Source organism: Salminus brasiliensis, chromosome 25 (genome assembly GCF_030463535.1).
Source record: "Salminus brasiliensis chromosome 25, fSalBra1.hap2, whole genome shotgun sequence".
Taxonomy (NCBI): Eukaryota; Metazoa; Chordata; class Actinopteri; order Characiformes; family Bryconidae; genus Salminus; species Salminus brasiliensis.
In genome coordinates, this window is record NC_132902.1 from 12,983,743 (window position 1) to 13,010,412 (window position 26,670).

The 26,670-nt window shown below is 44.1% G+C and overlaps 2 protein-coding genes across 14 annotated transcripts in view; both read right to left on the reverse strand.

Annotated features, from left to right (window-relative positions):
- fam189a1 (family with sequence similarity 189 member A1) overlaps nt 1-7,604 on the reverse strand; it is a 236,223-nt gene extending 228,619 nt beyond the window's left edge. The window contains exon 1 of the mRNA XM_072671338.1: nt 6,831-7,604. Within this exon, the coding sequence (XP_072527439.1) occupies nt 6,831-7,055 (225 nt within the window). The 5' untranslated portion in view covers nt 7,056-7,604. The remainder of the gene's footprint in view (nt 1-6,830) is intronic.
- Nucleotides 7,605-11,174: 3,570 nt separating this feature from the next.
- tjp1a (tight junction protein 1a) overlaps nt 11,175-26,670 on the reverse strand; it is a 177,827-nt gene continuing 162,331 nt past the window's right edge. For 6 of the 13 annotated variants that reach the window (XM_072671474.1, XM_072671473.1, XM_072671467.1 and 3 more), the window contains 12 exons: nt 25,570-25,780; nt 24,231-24,331; nt 23,775-24,113; nt 22,530-22,706; nt 20,541-21,323; nt 19,515-19,600; nt 18,770-18,973; nt 18,158-18,249; nt 17,622-18,030; nt 17,202-17,419; nt 16,915-17,058; nt 11,175-13,160 (listed from right to left, as the gene is read on the reverse strand). In XM_072671474.1, the coding sequence (XP_072527575.1) occupies nt 13,066-13,160; nt 16,915-17,058; nt 17,202-17,419; nt 17,622-18,030; nt 18,158-18,249; nt 18,770-18,973; nt 19,515-19,600; nt 20,541-21,323; nt 22,530-22,706; nt 23,775-24,113; nt 24,231-24,331; nt 25,570-25,780 (2,859 nt within the window). In that variant the 3' untranslated portion in view covers nt 11,175-13,065. The remainder of the gene's footprint in view (nt 13,161-16,914; nt 17,059-17,201; nt 17,420-17,621; nt 18,031-18,157; nt 18,250-18,769; nt 18,974-19,514; nt 19,601-20,540; nt 21,324-22,529; nt 22,707-23,774; nt 24,114-24,230; nt 24,332-25,569; nt 25,781-26,670) is intronic. The other 7 variants (XM_072671476.1, XM_072671464.1, XM_072671465.1 and 4 more) reach the window with 4 other exon arrangements.

Below are 26,670 nucleotides of genomic sequence, written 5' to 3' on the forward strand. Positions count from 1 at the left end.
ATGGTGTTGATGCCCACAAGGAAAAGGACGGCTTTAAGAAGCTAGTCTGTTGTTGTCAGCTAAGATCTCTAAAGTGTGGACTGCTATGGAGAAATTCCGGGGAACTGAAAAGATCAAGATGAATCAAAAGCCCCATATGACTGCAACCGCCTTCTTCAAATCCCACCAAAGATTTTCTGTGGGGTTCAAGTCAAGCGACTCTGCCGACCACTGCAGAATCTTCCAGGACTTCTTCTGACGTTAAGTCTTGGTGGACTTTCAGGTTTGCTTGGGATCATAGTCCTGTTGGGCACCACCATGCTTCACTGTTAGACAGTAAGACCAGACATACAGCTGATCTATAGGACCTTTGGGGTTCTTCAAAGCAAAACCTTCGGGCCTATGCATCAGCAGTATGTCTGGAAGAGAAAGGATGAGGAACAGGAATACACTCAAAAGAACGCTGAAGCTTGGGGAGCATAGGATCTTCCAACAGGACAGTTCTCCCAAGCCTACCTCAAAGTCCACCAAGGCTTAGTTTCAGAAGAAGTCCTGGAGGACTCTGCAGTGGTTGTTACAGTCGCCTGATTTTAACCCCATCGTAAATCGTTGGTGGGATTTGAAGAAGGTGGTTGCAGCAGCAAACCCAAGAATATTGTAAACTGGCGGCCACTGCCCAAGATTTCTCAGGAATGTTGCCAGAAGCCGCTGTCTGGCTGTGCATAACGTCTGCAGCAGGTCAGGACAGCAAAAGGGGGGGCTAAGTACGAAAGAAGCCTGGCATGAAGGGGTTAGATAATTCTGAGACTGTAATAGATCATTAAAAGTAGCATTTTGTGTTGAACGTGGAGAAAGCACCTAGTTACACTGGTTGTGTTGAGCTATTAAAAATGATCTTGTTCGATTAGTTCATTGCAAACAGCTAATTAGCCCAATTTACAATGGAGGTTGAATCATTTTGACTGCGACTGTGTTGAAAGGGAAGAAACTCTGGTGAAGTGCACGTACGCAGTAGCAGTTATTTATAGGGCCTACTTTGTGTGTACATATTGTGAGGCCCACAAGACCTACATTAAGCTAATTAGAAAGCAATCATGGATGTAGGTTTCCCAGAGGATTTCAACTTCATGGACCTCCATCCCCCTCTCATATAACATAATAATAACTTTATCACTACGCATTGTTTTGCATGTAGTTGATGAATAATATGCCTAATGATATGAACATAAGAGGAAGCTTACAGGGTTACAGAGCACCAAACAGTACTGCGCGTGAAAAGTGAAATGGAGACCTGCTTCACACGCGGCCGCCACACGCTATTCAGAGCTGCAAGCGTTCCGCCACCTCCCTGCCATTTTTCGGCCCCCGCTGATGGTTTTCTCAATCTGCTGGTAATTAGCTATGGCTGGGCAGGTGTGTGATCAGACTATTCTTGAGCTCAGTGATGAAACGGCTGGTATTGCTCCTTATCTGACCTCTGTCTGGCGTGGTCTTTAAAACCGCAGCTTTATTATTCACTGATTACTCAATTAGACAATGACTGCAATGCATAAATCTCAAACCACTATGAGACTAATACACACGTGTGTGTGGTTTTGACAGTGAGGACGTCAACTGCAGTTTGCAGAGTGTGTTCAGGGATCATGGCAATGTGGTCAAACATAAAATGGCTGCAACACACACACACACACACCAGTTTATCCCGTATGAATACTAATAAACGGGTGTAAACCCTCACATACGCACACCAACGCCCCCCTCCTTGATCTGCACTGGCCTCCCTGCTGAGGACAGCGATGGTGTGCAGCTCCTTCATGTTTGACTGATGTTCCAGCTGAGATGGGGAGGTGGAGGCCGTTAGTAAAGGGCGTTTCTTTAATGTTGCGCTACATTATCTTTCCCTTTCTGCTGCATTTACTCCCCTGGTTTCCTTCCTTTTCTGGGGCATTTCTCTTCCCTCTTGCTTTATGTTGCACGACAGTCCTTTGCTTCCTTCCCTTTCCTGTCAGTTGTAATGCTTATTTTCTTTATTGTATGCTATTAATCCATGTCTTGTCAGTCGTTATATTCCTTTTCTTTCCCCTTTGGTCTTTTCCTATTGCCTTTTTGTCAGTTTTTATGCTGTTGGTTTTCCTGTCAGTTCCTGTCAATGCTGTGGGCTTTTCTGTCAGTTGTCATAATACTGGTTTTCGTGTCCGGCGATATGATTTCCTCTCCCTCTGGTCAGTTACTGAGCTCCTTCCTTTTTTCTCTCAATTAATGCAATTGTTTTCTTTCCTGTAAGTTGTTTTTTCAGTCAGTTGACATGTCTGTCAGTGATCATTTTCCTCTCTCTTGCAGTTACTGTACTCCTTTCCTTTCCTGTCAGTTACTGTGTACCTTTTGTCCCCTCAATTATTGTGATTGTGTTCTTTTCTGGCAGTTGTTTTGTGCCTCTTCATTTCATGTCAGTTGTTGTGCTCCTTTTCCTTTCCTGTCAGTTACTGTGCTCCTTTTTCTTCCTTTCGTCACTTGTGTTACTTTTTCTTTCCTATCAATTGTTTTGCTTCCTTTTCCTTCCTGTCAGTTACTGCAATTCTTTTCTTTCTTGTCAGACGTGTTTGGCTCTTTTCTCATGCCCTCCTTTTCCGATATACACCTCCTCTTCCTCTGTTCCTACGCTGAGGGCACAGTTGGTGGTGGCTCAGTAGCATGTGTTTGTTGTAGGCTAGCTGCTCTTTGAGTATGGATTTGGCCTGCAGCCTCAGGCTCCGAGCAGTGGAGTGAAGCTCCCGCATGAGGGAGAAAATCCCTCAGCTCTAGCATCATGCTCGGAGGAACCACCTCTACTCACGTGCTGGATCAACACAAGCTGGATTTCCATTCAAACATCTTGCAAATGTTGCGCACAATTACAAAATTCCGGGAAAGACGTTGTGTTTCTAGCCACTACAGTAATGAGAAGAATCCATCCAACCTGTTAAAAAGCTATGTGTCATGATCATGACCAGGCATTTCCCGTCCCCGGCCACCTGTGCCGACTGTTAAGAGAATAATAATCAATCAATTATTGAAAAAAAAAACTTTTCCATTAGCAATACTTCAATTTTTTCACCTCGTCCTAGTGTAAATGATTTTTTATATAATTATATATTATATATATATTTTTTTTGTATTTTCAGAATCCGCAAAAACTTGATGTAGTAATGTAGTTTACTTACTTACATCTGAATGTAGAACCTTCAAAAAGTGTTTGAGTACTATTGAGAGAAATGAACCTGTGTTCTAGAAACACACCCTTAAAAGGCCAAGCACCTTCCACATCTCTAACACTACCAAATGTGTGTGTGTGTGGATTCCCAAAGGATGCCTGTGTTCACCAGTTCATTGTACTGGTGCACTGACCTCAGGGCTACTTATGCAAACAAGCCACAGCTAATGGTTTGCGCCTTCTCACTGTATTTAAATGGCATGTGTGTGTGTGTGTGTGTGTGTGTGTGTTTTAAAGTATGCATTGAATTTACTTGACTTCCACATGAATAAAACATTACAACAACACACGTATTGCCTAATGTAGGTGAATTGAAATTTGTGTTGATGTAATATGTTTTATTTATATGGAAATACATCACGTCTTTTTAAAGCAGCCCTGGCAAACTGATCTGCGCAATGCAGGGGCATAAAACGAGTCCCTCCAAAGCTGCACGAAACAATCTAAATGTCCCTTTATACAAAGCAACCAATCACGCCCCATCAACCAAGCTTTACATGACAATCTCTAAAACACATGTAAAATCACATTTGACCAGATAAGTTGTAGCAGTGGGCTTATCAGGAGCGTTCCAGCCGTACACCGATTAGTGAGCCACGAGACTTGGCCTTTCACCTCCAACCTCCACACTGTTTATCTCCACACATACACAACACACACACACACACTCCTCTCTCCCAATGGACCTGCTCTTACATCCCCCGTTTTCCCCCTTATCCACATGCAAGTGATGTTAGGCTCCTCCCATCTCTGGCACAAAATCATGGAAGTATTGCCTCATAAATATTTACTGTTGCCATCATGAAATTTTAAAGCCCCCAAAATGCAGTTCTCGCACCGCTGCTCTTCACTTCAGACTGTATCGATGGATTTCAGAGACGCTCTTGCAGCTTTCTGGGACAAGGCAGAGCAGGGGTGCGTAAAGGAACAACAATCGTTGTGCAGAAATATTCTTGTATAATTTTCAGTCTCATTACTTTAGAAAATAAGCAAGATCACAACATCACAGATCGCCAAAACTTGTATCATCCCCATCATAAGTAAATCCTCTAAATCTATTATTTTAATTTTTTACACCTACCTACAACACTACCTGCTGTTACGCTGTGTGAAAAGGAATGAATGAATTTCTTAGCAGATTTTATTTCTGTCAGAGATACAAGGTTCTCTTATGACAGCAACCACACAACTACACACACTCCGTTTTTTTATAGACAATAGACAAAAGTGAGTGTTTATAAAAAAGTAATTACTGTTTCTTAGATTACTGACGATTCTTCAAGGTTCTTCAATGAGTCTGAAAGCATGAACCACACAGGCTTGTACAATCTCCATAAAAAGAAAAGCACTGGCAACTGAACTTCTGGAGCACATGTGCCTGAGGTCACCATGCCTAATGCCAATCTTTGGCTAGAGGGGTATAAAGCCCCCCAGCATTTGGCTGTGGAGCAGTAGAACGGTGCTCTCTGGTATGATGGAGCTCCATCCAGTACCTTTGGGATGAGCTGGAGTAGAGTTACTGATCCAAAACCAATCAACCACATCAGCCAGTATTTGACCTCACTAATGATCTTCGAATTAAATCCTCACAGCAACGCTCCAACCTCTAGTCTGAAGACTAGAGCAGAGGCTGTTACTGCAGCAAAATGGGACAAATTCCTCATTAGGGCCTTTGAATTCAGAAGATGTGTTGAATGAGCAGGTCTCTCACTACTGAATGTTTAGTCGCCATCTTCGTATATCATGATAAATCCAATAGGAAGAGACAGAGTGCTGGTAACTGTGAGTTCAAGAAGGTCAACAAATGTTCCAGAAAGGATTTAGAGCCCGGTTTACTCAGCATTTCAATTATTTGCATATCCAGTGCCGGTATTAGCTGTTTTTTTGGACAGATTCTAAAAACCCATTCCCATTGTCAGGATATAAAGATAGTGGGTGTTCCATTACAAAGTCAGGAGAGAGGAAGACCGGTAGTACAAGGAGCCGATCCATACGAAGAAGTGAACCGAAGAGCACAGTAAATGTGCTGTGAAAAAGAGAGAACGGCAGATAAGAGAGGGGAATATAGCTATGGGGAGGTAGAAAGCGGCTTGAGCTTCTAAGTGCCGGGGCTCAGGCATCGATAAGGCCGCATGGAGTGGGGCCTCAAATCATATTAGATTTGGTTGAGCCACGCTGGGACTTAGTTGGTGCCAATAGCAGTTTTATCCTTGCAGAGCCCAGCGGCTGCTCAGGGACCCCTCGCCCAGCCATGACATCGACTCTCCCTCTCTCAGCACTCAGCGTGCCAAAAGCAGGATGACGGCCCAGATGCCGCGCAGGCAGGCAGCCAACGACACTCGTCTCCTAAATGTGGTGGGACAGTGGAGAAGGGTAAACATATAAACAGTGCTTCCGAGCTTATACCTGATAATTGCTCAGCTGCTCTACAAGGCTGCTAACAGATGAATCTGAAGTACAGTTAAAGAAAAAGAGTTAGCTGTCCCAAAGTGAGACTTCCATTATTACCTACCCCCAATAAAAATGGTGCTTTTAAGACAGAGGACAAAAACACATCTACACATCAGCGCACACACAAGCAGCAAAGGTTCCCTTGCATTGGGCTTCAACCCAACCTTACTTAACCCAACCACTTCCTCTCCACTACTTCTGACCTTCCTTTCTTCACAGCATCATGTCATGGCAGCAGAAAAAAGGCAATACACTGTGGGTAGACGGAGGGTAGAAAAGGCTTGGACTACACTGCAATACCCATTGATGATTCATCTAGATCTAGGCTTAATCTCGTTGTGGGTAACCCACACCCAAAATCATAAACAAGCGGTTTACTGAGATAGATTTTTTGATATGGTGCAATAACACAGGGGCCTGAACAGTTATGCGCAACAACAACAGACCTAAGACCTAAGAAACAAAACAATGGCATGACAAATTACTTTAAGTAATTGCATTAAGTTTCCCAATGCATCTCATTAAGTATTGTTCTGACATTGACTCAATGTCTCTGGAAAGTATTTAGAAAGTATTTGGTCATACACCAACACCAACCAACAAACGCATCTGAAAACAAAGGGCACTTAAGACATGCTTGTTCATACCCATACACTGTAACCATGCAGTCCTGGCATTTTTTGAGCTATTGCCATTTCACCATATTTATAACATTATGTCAAAAGCTAAAAACAAACAGGAGACCTAGCTAGCCTGGGACAAGCTTCAGTGTTCAGTTTTACTTTACTGAGTAGAAACTGGGGCTCAACAACATAACAGTGAGACAGAGACACTCCATGTTTTAGTCAGAAATGTAAAAAAAATTGAGAAATGACGCAAGGAAAATATTATATAATAAAAAAAACAGGTTAGCATAAATGGAAAACTGCGCTAATGCTAATTTCGAACGTCAGCGCGGCACGTGCGCGCGCTCCGCGCTGCTGAGTCGGCGGGAAAGCCCGAGGCAGAGAGAGCAGGGGAGGCGGTGCACAGCGCTCATTCACGAGGCGCGAAGACGGAGAGAAGCGACCCCCTCGCCGCCCCGCCGCCATCCCTCCGCCATCCCTCCACACACCTTACAGCGAAATACTGTTAGACGTGACTAACTTACCGAGAAACCAGCCCAGAAAGGACAGGAGTGCCTGACCCTGGGGGAGGTAGTGAGGGCCAGCGCTGCAAAGCTCACGGCCAGTATGAGGCTCCCCAGAACCATCTGAGCGACGCCGAGAGAGAGCATGATCCGAGTCCGCGTCCTGAACTCCCTCAGGCGGGAGAGGCTGCGGGCCAGCGACACGGGGCTCAGAGAGCGACCCCTGGGCACAGGACCCACAGGCATGTCCGCGACGGGAGGAGGGAAACACTCAAGACACTCAAAACTTCGGAGTAAGTGAGAGAGACGAGCGGACGGAGGCTAGCTTCGAGTATTAGCCCCCGGTTATCCTCGACACGGAGGAGCGCATACAGGCGCGCTGGAGGAGGAGGAGGAGGAGGAGGAGGAGGGCTGACAGAAGGCAGGTACCATCCCTGAGGGAGCTGCTGCCTTTAACGGGCAGTCCTCCTCTCCTCTCCTCTCTTCTCCTCTCTTCTCCTCTCCGCAGTCAAGTCAGTTCAAGCAGGAGCTGAGGAGAAAAACGGGGAACCGAGGAACAGCTCGCAGAAACGTCGTCTCCTACTTCGAGGAAACGAGAGGTGATCCATCAAAAGCCGTCTCCTCCATCAGCTTCAGCACCAGCACGCCTCCTCCTTCTCCTCTCCGCGGTCAGTCTGGAGGAGCTCCTCAGAGAAGGAGGTGCAGGAGGAGGTGGAGGACAGAGAGGAGGGAGGTGAAACTGCAGGTCTGTTGCAGGGAGCTGGGTTGCTGTGTCCGCCTGAGCCAGGTGCTGGAGTGTGTGCTGCGCTCGTCCAAAGCGACACACACACACACACTCTCTCTCTCTCTCACACACACACACATATACACACATATACACACATATACACACACACACGCACCGAGATCGGACGGGTGTGAGAGGAGAGCACACGGGCGCCCTCTGCCGACGACACGGCGCCAGTGCAGGAGCAGGTCGAGGCAGCAGCAGTTGTGCCTTCGAGGCGTGATGTCGGAAACGTCGTGTTGACGAGCTCATGAACGACGCCAGGGTCGTGTTTACTGGTGGGAAACTCGGATCGTCGTGTGTCAGTGTTAGGATGCAGATGTCATGTCTGATTATTATTAGGATTTAACCGATTAAAAGACAGAAAGGGTGGGATATTCAGATCTAACTGCACAACTGCACAAGGAGGTCTTTATACCTTCCGAGTCCTGTGATCTGTGAATCTTCTCACACCACCCCTTCTCATCACTGTCCTCCATCAGTCCTATCTCAACCCATTTTTGCTCCTTTTCATGTTCTGGCACAGTTTAACACACTGGACCCTCGGTTTATTATTCAGTTATTGGACATCGTGTGGAGTCCCACAGGGCTCGGTTTTAGGGTTTGTGAAATTGATGCTAAATGTGGAGGTGATTGTAGGCTGTAGTTATGAGAGTGAAGAGCTTAGGTGGAGGCCTACACACAGGGTTTAATGGGTTAAATCAGCTGGTTTTTTATGTCTATATTTTGTAAGGCTTTCATGATGGATGGACCAATGGAAATGCTTGACATGACATTGACTTCCATTGAAACAGTTTTTTTCCTTTTAGAGATACAAAGTTTTTGTGTGAGAGCGACGAGATGCCAGTGATGCTTGTTTCTGGATTAAAACTTGATACTTTTTGATAGTTATGGCCTGTAAATGTCTCGAAAAACAAAAGTGAACAACAACAAAAAAAGTCACGTCACGTCATACTGATTGAAGATCTGACTTTCTAAGTTCTGATAGACACACTAGTCTTTTTAGTACAGTTTTACTTCTTTTTGCAAGAGTAACTGGATATAAACATCTTAGCATCTATATAGCACTTATAGTACAAAAAGAAAATGAGGTTGGTGTGCGTGGTGGCTAACAATGCTGCTCTACCAATGGGAGACAACTTCGATTCCCTGGCTGGGCAAGCGAACTACACCAAACCACACCAATGATCAAGACTCCTAACATAAAATCCCCCTACCTAAATGTGTGCTCCTACATTTTTTAGTGTATTCTGTATCCTTCATAACCAGAATGTGGATGAGAAGAAAGCTGGTCGTGAATCAGTGAATCGTTTAACTGGGCATTGAGTAACTAGAATGGACAGCTCTAAGGAGTTTAGTGGTTTAGTTTAGTGAACTGAATCCTGTACACTATGACCGGGTACATATTTGGTGTAAAACTGTACTGCAGCTTTAAATACAACAGACTTTAACCCAGTGTTTAACACAAATCTGTTTCTGCAGGTTGTGTCAAACTGCAGGTGCACTTGATGTCACCCAGGTGTAAACTAGCCTGTTGGAGCCACCTGCAGGCCAGAGCAGGGAGCTGCACATTTCCCCATACTGCAGCGTGAAGGACGGTAAGTGATTTTTGGATCTTTGAGGATTGAATCCAGTGGGTGATGTAATCCCACTGAGAGTTCAGCCAAGAGTGACAAGAGATTTGTACACACACACACACACCAAGACAAGCACTTAAAGGCCACATTCTGGATCACTCCCACACTTTCATATGTGCGAAGGTAGGTCAACCAGCATTTTGACTTTGGATGACAGCAGAGTAACACAAATTCTAGTGTTGATGTTTTTATTTTAGATTCTGTGAGGTTTAATGGGTATTATAATAAAATTGCATGAAAATGTGATGTATATTATGTATGCCCACAAACAGTACACATATTTTTTACATGCAAGTGCATGTTCCACACTGAATGAGACTGAGACTGCGCCTGGTCATTCATTTATATACATGAACACACAGTGTGAGGTTTCTCGTTGGCAACTTTTGTAGAATATGATCTAACATACAGCTACAGTCTAAGGTACAGGGTGTAAGTCAGGGATCTGGTCCCTTCTCAGAAAGTTGATTTGCTGAATCAGCTTTATTTATTTTCCATGTAAACCGGCTTTTGATTAGTCCACCAGGCTGATGCAGAGTTGTTTTATGTAATGCTGATAATGGTAAAATGATGAAAAATAGTGAACACTACTTTTCCGCACAGGATCCTGCACGTACTGCCATGAATGCATTTAAAAAACATCATTTTATCATTTTAGACCTATGACTGATCGTTTACAGATTTTTAGATAAAACAGAATCTACAGGGCAAGATCCAAACCTCTCGTCAGAACGAAGCTTAGGCCTGTATGGCTGCCCCTAGGATTGTTACATTGAGTGGCCATTTTATTAGGTTGTAATTTCAGTACAAATCAGTACACATTAAATAGGAATGCAGTTACAGACTGCTTGTTAGCTACCCTCTACCCCAATCCATCAATGGACAGACAGCACTAAAGGTACTGACCAGATATTACGTGGATTGTGAACCACTCTCAGCGCCAAACTAATCCAAAACTTACTGCACACTTACCAATGAGTTCCTCAGGTATGAGTAGCACGTAGAGTTTTAAACCAACCGAGTGGATTTGATTATTTTTTGTTACCTGCATTACCTGTACCTGTATTCAGTATTTTACTTGTTGAAAAAAGTGTTTACAAAATCAACTGAAACCAATCTCTCTGAGAGCATTTTTAAGGAACGCCTCTGTGGGAGAATCTGTTCACAATTTATACAGTTTAGTGAGTCGTAAAGAACAAGTGACCAAACTTTACACATTTTACAATTTTTACAACTTTTAATATGCTTTCTCTGCACCAGTGCGTATTGCTTAGACAAGCCTGGAGGACTACATCTACAAAAGACAAAAAAAACACAGTGTAAATGATGCAACACATTTATGAAGAAGCTTCAGCCTGCTCAACATGAGTACACAAGATCCATGAGTTACTTGGCATCTTAAAAGAACAATATTCCAACATAGCTTAACCTTCATTAAAAAAACACAAAACATTTCTCAGAAATACAAACTGGCCTTCTGAACTTTAGCCTGATACATTTTTTAGATGTGTATAGGATGTCTTTGCAACAGCAGTCTCTAATTTACTTCTCTCATAAGACTTATGTGTCTACTCATTACCGTACACCATTCACTGGCCATGGTAAAACTACACCACACTGCAGTCAGTGCAGGCAGGTTCATTTTTGAATATTTCTTCAGGAGAAGGATTTCAAATTCAGGTCCTTATGCTTTGCTCTCTGTTTATTTACTCTTCACCCTGATCCAACACTCACACACACAGACTTTAATTAACTAATGAGTTGACGCAAGTGGGTTGAATCAGAAAGGGCATTCATTCAGCAGTGCTGCACTTGATCCTGACACGGTTACATTAAAAGCTGTAAATGAAATTAGCCAGGGAAAGAAAGTGTAAAGTGCACAAAACCATTCTGCAGATTAAAGATCGACTCCATGGACGAAACAAGACCAAATAAAAGACATTTATTTTAAAAATGATTTTATTAATTAATACAGTGGTATACTTAAAATCGTGTTGAAAAGGGAAAAAGTCACACATGTGAAGAGCTAATATTCAACTGAAGCTGTGTTATCTAAAAGAAAAAAAAATAGTACTGCTGTGACATAATAATTCATCTATTAGTAGAAAAATACATTTCAGGGCACATAATACAGCATCCAGTATCACAAATAATAAGTGAGACAGAACCAGAGCACACCCCTTATCCAGAAAAAAAAAAACAACCAAAAAATCTTCTGAGAGCATTTAAATCAAGCACTTTCCTCTGTTGTCAAACAAAGCATATAAAGGTTGCGGTGGCTGTTAAAAATGCTCATATTTAGACATTAGTGAGGATAAATTGGTAGAAAAAGTGGAATTATTAATGCTAAGTCACTAGTTCCAAGGCTCAAGGGTATAACCAGAATACAAAGATAACCATTTCCATTGCATTCCTTTTTTTTCTTTTTATAAAGATTTTTTTTTACTGCCAGTTTTATACAAAATACAGACATAAAAAAAGTCATTTACAAACCAAGAACAAAGGCCATATGCTAGCTTTATGTACAGCCAATTTTTTTTCTCTTTTGTCCCCCATTTTGTCAGGAATCATGTGCATAGCAAGTAAACTTAGCATATGTTTTATATATTTTTTTAAGCCTTGATTGTTCTTGTGTTTTCACCCAGGTTTAGTTTATACAGTGGGTTGACAAAACGGCAGAACGACAACTTCATTTCATTTTATTCCTCTATAATCTGGCTTCATCATAACTTAGAAAAAAAAGTGAAGAGGTCTCATTACTGAAGATAAGAGTAAATCCACAGATAAGGCATCACTGCTTTAGCAGGAGTGTGAGAGACGGAGTGAGAGCGAGAAAGTGAGAGAAAAGGGGCGTAGAAAGTGAGAGAGGGTAAAAATCGAGAAAAGAGCGAGCTAGAAAAGAGCAGGAGTCTGGGCACCTGAGTCTGACATGCATAGATCTCCACAGCGCAAAAAACGTCCAACTGCTTCACTCCACGAGTCCACTTGTTTGAGACAACTGGCCACGTATCGATAGGTAGTCTTCACTGTTAGAGAACAAGCTACTGGGGAATAGGAGCACCAGTTCATTGAAATACACCTGTAGCTTTAGGAAACTGCTCTGTGCTTCCTTCACCTGCCTTTTCTTTCTTCATTTTCAGCAACCGTTGTACTCCTTCAGTCCGGCTAGGCACCGCTTTTACACTTCCGCTCACCCCTCTGCACCTACTGTGAGTGAATCTTCATGGTTAGAGTGCTGTGGTAATCGCTTCAGTTGACAGAAAAGTCGTAGTAAAGTGTTGTTCCAGAAAAGAACGCTACTCCACTGTATAGACTACATACTGTAGTGTGCGTACTGTTGTACAGCATAGAGTAAAAATATGCTGAATGTTTATTATTGTCTGTAGCAAAAGTCTACGTGGAAGATCTCTGCAAAACCCTGGAGAAAAATAATGTCAATCTGTGTGAGTGGTGAGAATCTGAAACTTGGCGTAGAGTGGGAATATTCTCAGTGGCACAGAGCATGCAGTTTATCAGGTATTTAAAAACAAAACTAACTTTATTCTTTATTCTTCTCATTTACTCTTGAGCCGTTAAGCACTTATAAAAAGAAAGGAAGAAGAAGATCGAGAAGAAGAAAAAAAGAAGAACAGCACTTCAGAGAAAGTCATCCTCCCTCCGGTCTCCATGGGTACAGTAAACAGAATCAAAGCGCAGTCATCCTTCATTTATCACTGCCAAACGTTCCCCTCCCTAAACGGCAGTGTGCTTGTGTGTATGTGTGTGTGTGTGCTGGAGAGGGGATAGTGTTTTCTTTCTTTTATCCTGGCGTTCACATTCAGTAACAGGCTCCTCAGAAGTGGTCGATAAGCACAGACACACAGTTGGCTCCCACCAGGTAGTTTGGATCTCCAGGGAGAGATTTGTTCTGCCAATTCTTGGGGTCACCTGGAAAGAGGGAGAGGGAAAGGCACAAGAACAGAGAAAGAACAGTGAACAAAACTGTGGGTAAAATACTTTACAAGCATCAGTAACCACAAGCTTTATGACTGAACACAAAAACCAAACCAACCCCCTTATTTCATTTCAGTTCTGTGTGAGCGCCTATCCAAAACCTTGTGGTGAACTGAAAAGTGTTTCGAGGCACATTGGATTTAACTGCCACTTATAATGTAAGAGGACGAGAGAGAGGAGAAGAAGTTTCTCAGATCATACAGATGTAATCCCACAAAAAATACACACACACACACACACACAGAAAACCTTGTGAAATCCATCTGAGAGACATTTAAGAGCTGCATTAATAATTTAAATCTCTCTGCCTCTCCTTTTATAGCTCTGGGAACAAAAATGATTTGTGATAAGACTCCTTCTGCTGTTGTGGAGCCACCATGTGTAGCCCGACAATACAGACATGTGAAGTTCTGTAACTACAGCTAAGCTAAACTAAGTCTCCCCAGGACAACCTTTCTCTTTTTTAATATATTAAAAAAAAAAAAAAACATGGACATTTGATCTTCACTTAAACAATACTAAGAGATGGAGGTACATATACAAACACATACAACAAGGACCCCGTCTTATTTAAACCTCAGACATGTAGTTTGTTTTGCTGACACAGTAACAGAGGACATGTTTGGCGTAAACCAGACACAGTATTTGAGCACAAGAACCCATATCAACTACGAAGCATGGAGGTGGAAATGTCATGGTTTGGGGCAGAATTTCTGCAGTAGGGCCCTGGAGATCTCTTCAACATAGAATCCACCAAGAATTATTGTATGAGAGGGCTCTTGAGGAAAATGTGAGACCATCTGTCTAAAAACTAAAGCTGAAATGTCACACAGCTGAAAGAACTCTGCATGGAGGAGTGGGGGAAAAAGCTTTCTCCCAGTTGATCATTATATGAAAAGCCAAGGGGGAGGAATACCAGCTATTAAGGCAAAAAAGGTTGGGGTGTCCTAACAAGAAAACTGCACTTATATTAAATACATTTTACCAATGAGGTTAACTTATCTTTCAAAAGTGTTTAAACGAAGATCAAATGTCCAAATGTTTGAATATATGAAAATAAAACAAAGGTTTAATGGGGCGTCAACTTATTACATGACTGTAAAGACAAAACACAAACAAAGCATACACTGATCAAGTCAATCACATATATTCATTCTTGCTTGATATCTGATATACAGAGCACTCTCAGGTAAAAAGACACCTAGCTTCTAAAAACAGCTAGTTTTTAAAAAATCTGAACACAAATAATCATGATTTCTTATCTAAGGCAGCAGGAGTGTAAGGAAAACTACTCCAATAAACATACCAGTGAATACTGTACACTTCAGATACTATAAACATTGCACACATGCCAGGAATGCCAGCATAAAACATACTATTTTAATTAAGATGAACCTAGTAAGTCATTTATATGTTTTTGTGTTGGGAAAAACTGGGCGTTCATTAGAGCTGGGCGATGTGGTTGAAATACTATATCACAATATTTAGACAAGTACACTAAACAACGATATAATGCTAAAACATAATCACAGACAAAATTCATCAGCAGCGGCAGATTCTTAAAAACTACTATTCAAATGCTGTCTCAGTACAGCATTTTCATTCAAAATGTGCTTCTAATTAAAATTAGACTAATGCATTTGATCAGTGTTCTTTATGCACTGATGATTGATTAGAAAAGTGCACCATGATAACAAATGTTATCACGAGACGATAACACATTGTGATATTTCCCATCTCTAGTATCCCCAAACCTTTGAGAATCTAGACCTGTTTCCCCCATGGCCCTTGTTTTGTGTTACAAGGGGGAATAAATTGTAACACAACAGTGGCACTGACTGTCGGTGCCTTCGTTAAGGGCTGCAGAGCCCTTGAGTCTGAGTGTTCAGTTAGCGTTTTAAGCTGGGCTGAGCACTCGTTTATTCAGCTTTGTGAAAGGAGTGGGCCGTTCGAGCTCTGGAGTAGTGAGGAGAAGCTGAAGTTGAGGCTAGAGAACAGTTGTGAGTTATAATAGAGGGATTAGAGGCACCGCCTGGTAATCCTCTACCACAGCAGCAGGACAACACAGGAGATGGATGCCTAATTTCTCCTCCAGCCTTTTTTCTCCACATGTCTCTAAATGAGGGGTAATTAACAGCAAATCCGCAAGGGTGCCAGGAAGAGATGCAGTATGTAGTACAGGAGAATGAAAGTGAGGGAGAGAGGGTGAGGACAAAAGCAGAGAAGTAATAGGTATGTGTCAGAGTGACATTTTTTTCAATTGGCATTATACAACCCGATGAGAAGCCCTGCCTGCTGAAAGCCTGCGACACTGCATTAAGATCAGGTATCAGAGTCGTGCTTAGGGCGGCAAGGACAAACCTCACTTCTGGCCTACTCATCTTGCCTACGCAAATGGCATAACCCTCCCAGATCCTAACAATTTCTATGCTGTTCAACAATAAAAACACACCGGCAGCAGGAAGGACTGCACTGCTGCTGCTGATGAGGTGCTGTCTCTGTAGCAGACGAGAGAACCCTGCTGTGGCCCAGGAGTGCACCTACCTGCTAACTGAGACCTTCACAGACATCTGCCTGGTGCAGGCTGCTGTCCTATACCCTATAGACTACAATAGTTTGAATCCACAGCAACAGTCGTTAAGTGCTTTGAAAGTGAAGTGCGTTTACCTTTACCATCCAGATGCTCTCGTCCCAGTTGGATAAGTATACTCACACCAGAGTAGTGTTAACTGACTACCGCTCATCATATAACAGCACCAGAGCTAAGCATCTTTCCAGCTTTTTCGAGTTTTAGATTTCCTGAGCAAGAGGCCTCACACAGTTCTATTCCATCGCCCTAAACACAAGAGGATAACAGCTTCTCTATGACTGTCAGCAAGACAAAAGAGATTACTGTTGGCCTCAAGAGGACCCCTGGACTTTAGCAGTACTACCAAAGTAATGTAAAGTTATTGCAGGTACACATCACTGGGCGCCTCAGAACAACAGTGCCTCTGTTAATAAGGAGACAGAGGAGAGCCACCATGCACCATGCCCCATCCTCAAGTCCTTTAACAGGGGCAACATAGAGTTTTCTGACCTGTATAAAGAAGGCCTGCAGTGTCAGGTAGGATCTCCCCTCCCCCCAGCCCACAGAACATACCGATTCCATCTGGAAAATCCTTTGCAGCATCTGGATCAGGTTCTCCAGAATGAAGAACAGTTACTTCAGACGATACATCCTGAGAAACCTACTTCCTCAGCCTAATCCATTACTTTCACCCCTTTCACTTACACGTTCACAAAAGGAATGGTAGCTGACGATGACTCTTGATGAACTTTGACACAGAGTGATCAAAAGCATTAAGAAATGATACAAAGCATCCACCGAATTGTGAGCAGAAAAAATGATTTCAATGGATACAGTGAAAAGTCCCACATGTCAAAAAGCAAAGAGCAGAAATGTAGCCTGGAGACCATGCCAAATTAGCCACCAGCAGGAAAATGAATAAACAAACCCCACGAGAGATTGAGTGAGTGAGTGCATGTGTGAGCGAATGAAACAATGAGCATGTGAGCACTTGCATGGCTGAGAAATAACTTGTGTAAATAACTTGCACAGTGAAAGATTTCCCCTCATAAAGCCCACAAAGCTGCATCTGCCAACCCCGCAGAGCCCCAAAAGCACAGAGATTAGAGGGCAGCGTACCCGACGAGGAGTCGGAGGATTTTAGAGCAAAAGACCAACCATCAGGAGTCATAGACGCACAGTGAGGCAGGCGCAGCTCCACGGGTTTCAGAAACTTCAGACCGTGTGGACCGCACATCACCAACGGACTCAACAGGGTTTCTCCTGTAGACAAGACATACAGTTATATGAAGTATAAATGTATAATATGAATTATTTCTATTACTGACTAACTGCATTAATTATTATAAATGTTATTATTAATACTAGTAGGTCCTATGAAGTACTGGCTAAGCAGAATCACTGACCTTTCTCCTTGTCGAGGGGGGGCAGAATGCTGTTGTCCCGACACACTTTGAAATAGATCTCCTGTTCCACACCATCGGGGATGGCCCCCTGAGGGATGATGATGCTGACACCTGTTTCTATGGAGCTCAGCACCCCGCCGTTACTATTGAAGATGCCTCGTGCTGTGGCCACCACCGTGTGGACATCATCGTCCTCATCATCTTCCAGAGCACTTGGGCTGAAATATGGAGAGATGTTTTAGATAAAACTGTCCTAATAATCATCAGCTCTAGTTAGCTTGTCTGTTAGCCAGCATTTTAAGGAATATGTGATTTCAGAAAGTCAGACAGGAAGCAAAAGCATGATAAAATAACACTGAATTTGAAACTATTCAGTGTTCAAATTACTTGCCCCGCAAGTCCTAAAATTCTTTCTCTCACCTGACAGGGATGGCCTTGGGCACGGCATTGATGTTATTCTGCTGGTACTTAGGCCGGTGCTCTGTGGTTCGCGTGAAGGTGTCCAGGCCGCTGTCGTGATCCGGAGGCTGCGGCTGCTGCGCTTTGACTGGGGCCTTGGCCTGTGTGTTGTTGGGCAGGAGGTTGTGATTAAATTTGGGACTGTCGAACTTGCGCTCAAAGGGCCTGGCAGAGGCCGTGTAGGGTTTTGGAACGTAGCGGTTGTAGGAGGAGGCGGGAGGTGCACCGGCAGGTTTCGGGGGTTCACCGGTACCGTTGACAGGCGATTTCTCAGGGAAGCTTTTCTGGGGGAGGAAATTGCTCTGCACTGTGTCCTCACGACCAGGAGGCTTCACTTTGGGGGAGCCATGAGGGTCTGGAGGAGGGGTTGCTGGTAGAGAGAGCATCAGCAAGAGATTGAGAGAACAGGTTGTACAGTGAGATCAGCTGGAACAAACACCAATAAATCCAATATTGCAAATATTAAGATGCATGCATGCATGGAGTGCAAATCTTACCAGCAGGTTTGGGCAGAATAGGAGGCGGGGCTGTGGGCGGAGCAGCTGGGGTTACCTGGGGAACAGGGCTGACCTTATCCAGTGACTCTGCCCTAATTAACACAGCAAAACACATAGGTCAACATGTGGATCACATTTATCAATCAGCTCAGAATGATAACTACTGATTTTACTTAAATGCAACATGTTAAACTTCCTTATTGATTCCTAATCAGCATGTGCACTCAACTATTAGTCTTTCTCAAATAAAAACATTCAGTTTCACACTGTATGTCCAAACGTGTGAGAACACCCTATCTAATGAATGCTGTACAACTACTAAGTTGTACAAACTGCTGGTCTAGACCCTGTAGAGAAGTATTACCAATAGAATAGAACCTTCTGGAGCAGATAAACACGAACCTATGGGCACCATACCTAATGCCAGCGTGAGCTAGAGGGGTATAAAGCCCCCCAGCATTGATCTGTGGAGCAGTGGAACTGTGTTCTCAGGTGCTCCATCCAATATTTTTTTGTATGAGCTGGGGATGAGGTGGGTGGTGATCATCAAACACTCTTGTCGCTGAATACAATCAAATCCTCAAAGCAATGCTCCAAAATGTAGTAGATTACCTGGGATAGCTGGACCCTGGCTGGGCCTGTGGCTGTGCTGGCTTGCTGGCAGGTTGCGGCTGTACGGAAGGCTTGCTGTCAAAGCTCCGGCGGTCGAAGTAGGACAGCTGCTTTCTGTAGTACTCTTCATCTTCATCAGGATCGTAGTGGTTCGCACGGACAATGTCATCAGCTTTAGACTGGGGCTGCTGGGGCTCAGGTGCTCTGTGTGTTGGTACGTGTATGTGTGTGTGTTTACAGGGGGGTGGTGTTGAGGAAAGAGAACGTGAGATTACAGTTACACAGAATGCAAAGCAATGCATATTATAACGTACACAAACACAGGAACGTACATCTACAGACCTATTCCTGATGTTTAGATCAATTCTATATAAATATGTCACGGCCTGCTGCGCTGAAGGCACATCAGTAGTTGCTTGTGTATCATTGTGTATCATGATACTTCCTTAACGTAGTGAGTGAAAGCTTACTGAAGAAGGAAAGGGTTATAGAAAGGCAGTGGTGCCGAGAGGCTCGACATTTCACTGAATCAACACTAGGTGGAGCCCTATGAAAGCAAACGCACCAAACCGCAGCTATTGTTTTCCAGTAAAACTATAGCCACAGGTGTTGAGTTGTAGTACTTATGAGATTACGTTCAGGAACATTTCAGCAGGACATCTGGTTTCGGGTACGTCAACTGGACTGGACTGATGTAACAGGAGAACAATTCAGCAATTTATAAACTATGGTGAAAGCCCTTTACCTGAAGGTCTTCTCTTGGTCGAGATTACTCAAGGAGTTGGCTTTGGGAACGGAGGCTGCACCAGGTTTGGGAACCATGTCTGCCGGCTGAGTGAGAGAGAGAGAGGGAGAGGGAACAGAGTTAGTCTATTTTTTAGTTGGTTAGTGTTCCTATATTCCAAACCACCAAACTTTTAGGATAAAGTCATAGGATATAATATTTGGTAAATTGGTGTTTGATAACTGCATTAGCTATTATTTAATTATTTGATACTTTATTGAGATGCTATTTTGTTGTAATTTTTGAAAGCTATGCGTGATTAAGGGCTTAACTAATTAGCTAAGGGAGGTATTTCACTGCATATTAGGAACAATGGTGAATAAAGGGGAACAGCTGTCGAATTATCTAGCTAAAAAAGACAGGGGGGGTATATTTCTGCACAGTTTTGGGCTTTCCCTGCTCAAGGACACCTGATTCAATTGACCTGTTAACAGCCATGTTTTGTAGGTCTGTCAGATCAGGGAAATAACAAGCAAACTGTGCCGGATTCCGGGCCCTGTTGCCCACCCCTGCGTCAGGATAATCTATTCTACACATGAATGAGTTTTATATATGAATGCTGTTGTAATCATCCTTAAAAAGATGGGGCTACTGCCCTTGAGGCCCTTAAAGATTAAAGGTCTCCCACCCTCCCTCTCAGCAATTTCAAAAAAATGCAGTGTCTTAATTTGAGGGTCTTAATTTGAGGGCTTACTGAGGAGCAAGTAAAAAGCAGCCAATTAGATGCTTGTCTGCTTCAAGCTTTGCTGCAGCAACCAACAGGAGTGTGAACATTCATAGGGTTGCAGCCCACTGTTATGTAATAGCGGAGGAAATTTTCACTATTTCATTATCAACTGATGGGGAGCAGCAGACCTGGATTTTCAACCTCTAGGGGGCACTCTACTAGTGTAGTTTATCAGCATAAAATGGCTTTTGTTGCAGAGTAAATATAAGAATATAGTAACAGATTGAACCCTACTATGAACACAATACTAAGTGACCCACCCTTACTGCAGAGTCGGATGACTCTCTGGCCCGGTCCATGGACACCGAGCGCTTGTTCTCGAACATTTTGACCCGAGTGAGCACTGACTGCGGCTTCATCGCAGGGTCTTCTTCCGTCTCTGGCGGAGGAGGGGGCAGGGGCTTGGAGGTGATGGCTGTCTCTGTTGGCGTTGGGAGGGGCTCGGGTTTTGGCGGGGACGTGGGGGCGTCAGAGTTCGCGTAACCCCGCTGTGATGGCTGGCTGTGGGCTGGCCTTGGAGGAGGAGGATCGTAATACTGCTGTTTTGGGGGTTCGGGGGACTGAGAGACAGCTGGAGGGAGGGTGTGGGGTTCATGGTCATAACGTGAGCGTCCATCGTAGCCCCCTGTGGCTGGTGGAGGGGGTTCATCGTAACGGACCGGTCCGGGGCTAGGCTTTCCGTAGCGAGGTCGTCCTGTGTCGTAGCCCGTGTCGTAGCGGGACTGAGGTGGGCTGTACTCGCGATCCGGCCCATCCTGGTAGTTTGGGCGGGGGTCGTACTGCTGGGGCGCCGCCCCCTGGTGGTCATACGCAGGCCACTGCTCTTCGTAGGGAGGCACACGGCTGTCGTACTGCAAGTGAGAGTCAAAGTTGCGGGCCTTTGGTTCCACGTAGGCGCTGTCGTAGCGGTACGGCTGGTGGTCGTAATCTCTGTATGGCTGTTCTTCCTGATAAAGAGGTTGCTGGGAGTTGTAGGCTGGCTGCTTCAGCCCGGAGCTTACGCGCACTTGCTCATCCACACTGTAGATCTCTTTTTGGTACATCTGCCAGATAAAGAAAACAGCAGACATGCTTGTTTAAGTCATGCTAAAAGGTACACAGGGCTTGTAAAATTTTGCAATGGATGGATTTGAAGTATAGATGGCAGAAACCAGAGGCGATTAATACACATTAATGGCTGAAGGCTGAAGCTTAGAGTCAGAGGAAAGACCTGCAATAGAGGAGACTCAGAGGGGGCCGTTATTGGACAGGTCAAACCAGAAGCAGCCATCTTAAAGATGGGAGTTTAAAGAGAGCTTTACAGTTATACGACACGCTGTACACAACACTATACACCAAAAAGCAAAGAAACATCTGGGGGATAAAAGAACTGCCGAACGTAAAGGAAAATGAAAAGAACCACTACAACAAAATCTACTGAGCCGACACTGAGGCAAGGTTTCACTTCAGGCTAGATAAAACATTTTGAGAAGTAGCCTTTCAGCACGGATATCGACCCTGTCAGCAACATCTCTACAGTGTGCTAACTTGTAGGAAAACAACAAGGCTACCTTTCAAAGTCATTAAGGGTGGGGAAGGGGGGTTGAACCTAAAGAAAATCATCCGATAAACTACTACATAAACCCATAGTACTTCTAAGTACTGCCAGCACTATTTCTATTACTTCAACAACAGAACAGACCAGAGAGGAAACAAACCCAGGCAATTCAGAGCCATGCAAGAGAGTGCAAGCAGCAGCGGGAAGAACATAGTCTCCTTCCATTGCTTTCAACAAGCAGAGGGCCCTGCCTTATCCACTGCTGGTTACAGAACAACAATGCATAAATAACCACCACACACAGAAACAGACCATGAAACACGCAGGGCTGGGCGATAAAACACTAACAGTCATTATCATTGGTGATGTTTGTGATGATCCCCTGTTTACCACGGCATTTGCTAACAGTGCAAACCAGCAGGACCGTCTCCCAGTCTTGAGCACGTTGTCAAATGAGGTATAACCTGGAGTAGTCTGCATAATTTTGTCATTTTCCAGTTTTATTCAGACTATTGAGACTATCGCCCAGCCCTACACATACATACACACACACTCTCTCTCTCTCGAAGGGAGGTACACAGCTGACAGCGCACATGCAAAAGGGAGAGGCAGCACACAGGCAGGGCAGACGTCAGAAAGAGAGAAAAAGGGCACCAAGCTTGGGCCGTAACCGGGTCGGCCCCAATCCGTCGCCGGGCGGATAGTGCGGTACCTTGGGCTCTGACCCGGGATGTCCGGTTTGAAGGGGCTCAGGAGCTGGGGGCTGAGCTAGGTCGCCCTGCGGGGGGGCGGCTGGGCCCTCCGTGGCCCCACTCAGAAGAGCTACGTTAAGGTGGGCACCAGGGGGCGCTGTCTCAGTCAGCGGCTCGGGAAGAGCAGCCTCTGTTTTCTGTGAAGGTGGTCAGAAATGTTTAATACAGCGTGCTCACAAACCTCGCCACTGCACCTGTGTAACTGCACCCTCAACATCAGCACCACCAGCATCATTAGAGCTGCAACTAGCGATACAATTGATGTAAAGTGTCAACAGTATAATGCAGTTTATTGATTCATCATTAATGCATTCTGGGAGTATCCCTCCATTTACCCCACAACAGAGCTGCCATAAGTACGACTGTGATTTACTGTAGAGCGTGAAGTGTGTGAGCTAATCGCTGCAGCCCTAATCATCTTCACTGTGGCTCTTCCTCATGCTCTTCTGCCCTTCGCTGAGCCTGGCTAACAAGCATGTGTGCGTGAATCATGTTCAAAAGCAAAGGTGTTTCGTGTTACTGCTTAACAAGTGGATGTGGAATCGGTGTCATGCAAGACTCTATGAATGGACAAGCTTCTCATGTTAATATACACTGATCGGTATTTAATTCTAGTATAAGGAACATCCGTTGGCTTTTACCTTTTTTTGGGAACACATTAGATAAGACACTTTAGAGATCACTATTGGACCCAGATTGATAAATACAGACATGGTAATATGTTGAACACTGAGGATTCAGTCATGCACATTAATCTCTGTAGTAATGACATCAGTTTGATTGACAAGGGTGAGGGACAAGGCTAACAGCTAAACACAACGGTGCTTCGTTCTACCATAGGTAAGGACATGAGGAGAAAAACTACGATAGTCACACCAGGACCAGAGTTCACAGTTATTTTGGGGGGGTGGGGGGGTTTAACAGCCAAGCTGTTCTTTTTTTGTTGTTGTTGTTGTTGTTGACTCCAGAAACGACAAAAAAACCAACACGCAAACACACGCACGCACACAAACACACATGTACAATGAAAACATGGCAATAAATAAGTACTTGGTCAACATATTGTCGAGTATTGCAGCGATACGGTTTGAAAATACCCTCCCCTTTTTTGTTATTAAGTTTCACAAGCGCCTCCATAACCCTTTCCTGAAGCACACCACAGCCTCCAGGCAGCAGGGGAGGTGCGCGGCTCTGAGAAACGCTACCTGCTGCGGCGCGGGGGCCTTGAAGCCGGCCGGCTCTATTCGGCTCAGCGCATCCGACCGGTAGGCGGGGTAGCCAGGGGGCTGCTGGATGACGGGCGGCTCCTCGCGGACAGGCTCGGACGAGCGGGTGATGGCCGGCTCGCACGGAGGCCCTGTGTCGTCGTTCAGTGTCTCGTCTAGCTCCTGGTCGGTGTAGGCTCCGCCCTCCGTGTCCGTGTCCTCGTAGTCGGATGTGTGGCGACTGTCAGTGCTGTACATGCTGTACTCACTGCCCGGAGCGGACAGGTAGGACAGGCGGTCATCGTGTAGGTCCAGATCGTCATCAGGAGCACCGTCCGCCTGGTGGAGAGGGAGGTGGAGAGAGAGAGAGAGAAGAAGGGAAAGAAAGTTACAGGAATCACAGTGACGAGGTCAAATTACACAAAATTACACAAAAACCAGCAACAGGAATCTCACCTTGCCCTCTGAAACCCAGACCAGCTGGTTCTGCTGCTGCTGGATGCTCTCCTTCAGCGCTCCATACCAGCCCTCATTCATGTTGTTCATGTTTATGGTGGCTACATAGAAGGGACAGACAGAAAAACAGGCAAGAAACTGCTAGTCAATCTACACTATATGGACAAAAGTATTGGGACACCTGCTCATTCATTATTTCTTTCGAAATCAAGTATATTAAAAAGAGTTTATCCTGCTTTTGTTGGAATAACCATCTCTACTGTTCAGAGAAGGCTTTCTAGTACAGTTTGGAGCATTGCTGTGAGGATTTGGTTGCATTCTGAGTGCGGTCAGGGTGTTGGATTATCACCACCCCACTTCACCACCACGATTGGATGGTGTCATCCAATCCACCCAGCTCAATTCAGTGGGGTTTTACACACCTCTAGCCCACGCCTGCTATTAGGCATGGTGCCAACAGGTTCATGTTTATCTGGACAGGGATTAGGCCTAGTCCAGGAAACCTATTTTAAATACGAACTAAGTAGTAGAGATTTGCTGCCCTGAGGAAAGACCGTCTCCCACTAATCAATAACAGACATTTTTTTACACAGTCAGGGCGTCACCATCCTCTTAAACTAGGCCTGCCAGGTCGTACATGAATTTTACACATTTGAAAGGAGGTGATCTTAGTTCAGGCACTGGAGATGGTTTAATAAGTGTCCAGAACAACAAGGTACAAGTACATAAAGGTACTTGACTATGACTGTTTCAATTGACTTGAGGCTGTTCTGCTCCATTTAGCGCATAACTCATAACGAAAGATTATTGCTAGACTACTCACATTAAAGCATTAACGCAGTTCAAAAGTCAACTCAGAGCAAGGCAACAAATCATTTTAATAGTCACTTCACACATTTTATTTGCATAAATGCTTGAAGTGCCCAATGCTAAATCTCGCTATACAGCCCATGACAGCACCATCTCTCCATACACACTTCCTCCAATGCATAGACCCATAGGCCCTGAGCTGCATCTTTTACGACCATTAGCCGCACACTGCAAAGTGGCTCGTCATGCTTGACCCTATAATCCGGTTCAATTTAATTTCCCAAGCACATGGAGCATGTATAAAACTGCCTCACCTTGTCCCTGTATTTGTAAAATATTCAAGCTATAAATAACAATATGGATACAGAGTACAAAGGAGCTGTTTCTGCTGTCTAGAGACTATATGTCACACGTATGCTCTCATTCTCGCTCTTCACTCACACAGTGTACAGTGTCACTCTCACTCTCTCCGTCACCCTCACACTGTTTCTGTCGCTCATTTTCTCAAACACATTTATTTGCTTCTCACCGGTGAAGAGGTGGTGGTTGTTTTTCCTCAGTTTGAGTGCACGCTCGTACAGTTTCCGGGCACTCTTCCTGGACTCAGGGCACAGTCTAGTCCTCATGTTTTTCACGCCTTGCTTGCTGTCCGGGTTCAGGAACACAACGATGGGGTACCACTGCGCGTAATTTAGCCGGTCCACTGCGTTGGGTGTGATGTCCAGCACTGCGTGCTTATCCTACAAGAAAAATATCTATAATTTTTCTTATATATATATGTGTATATATATTTTTTTGCCAGTATGATCTTCATTACTACCATTATTACCATGGTTTTAACTGCTAGTTCCAACATACAAAATCTAAAATATTTATCCAAGTTCAATTCATTGCATTTTATTCTAACTGCACTGCATTTAACCAATATTAACAGTTAGAACTGCCAGCATAATATTTAATACAGTGAATATTTTCTTTGTTGTAAAAAATAAAGATTTTAAACTCAACTAATGTTCAGGTGTATAATGCATGCTAGACAAGTGACTATAAAAAAATATACATAAATAAAAAGGTTATAAAATACATACAATGCAATCAAATATCAAGGCTAATAACAAGTGAAATCCTGCAGGCTAAAATGACAAAAGTCGTGTACCTAATAATTGGGGTAACACAAAAGGGACCAACTCATTCCCTGCACCCATATTCTAACTCGCCCACGACCTCGCAAGCTCTTCACAGGGGTCATCATGTAGCTCCAGCAAGCTCAATAGTGAGACCTGGCGTCCCAGACCCACTCCCCTCCAAGCTCACTTCACAGAACGATCACTTAACATACTACACAACTACAGAACCATGAGCCCTTCTTTTCCACAACAAGTGCCTAGATTTCTCAGCTTCGGTGCCTACTTCTGTCATTCCTTTTTGCACCTGCCCAATCACCAGTTCAGACTGTATATGATAATTTAATCTTCTTGGTCCAGCCAGCTTTGGTGTGTCATTTATAACATGTGAATCTATAACACTTATTTAACTGCATGTAAAAGAATTGTAAATATTTATATGACAAGGATTCCAAACGTTTGATCTGAGTCAACTGCATTTCCGAGGCTCAGCCAGTGAGGGGCAG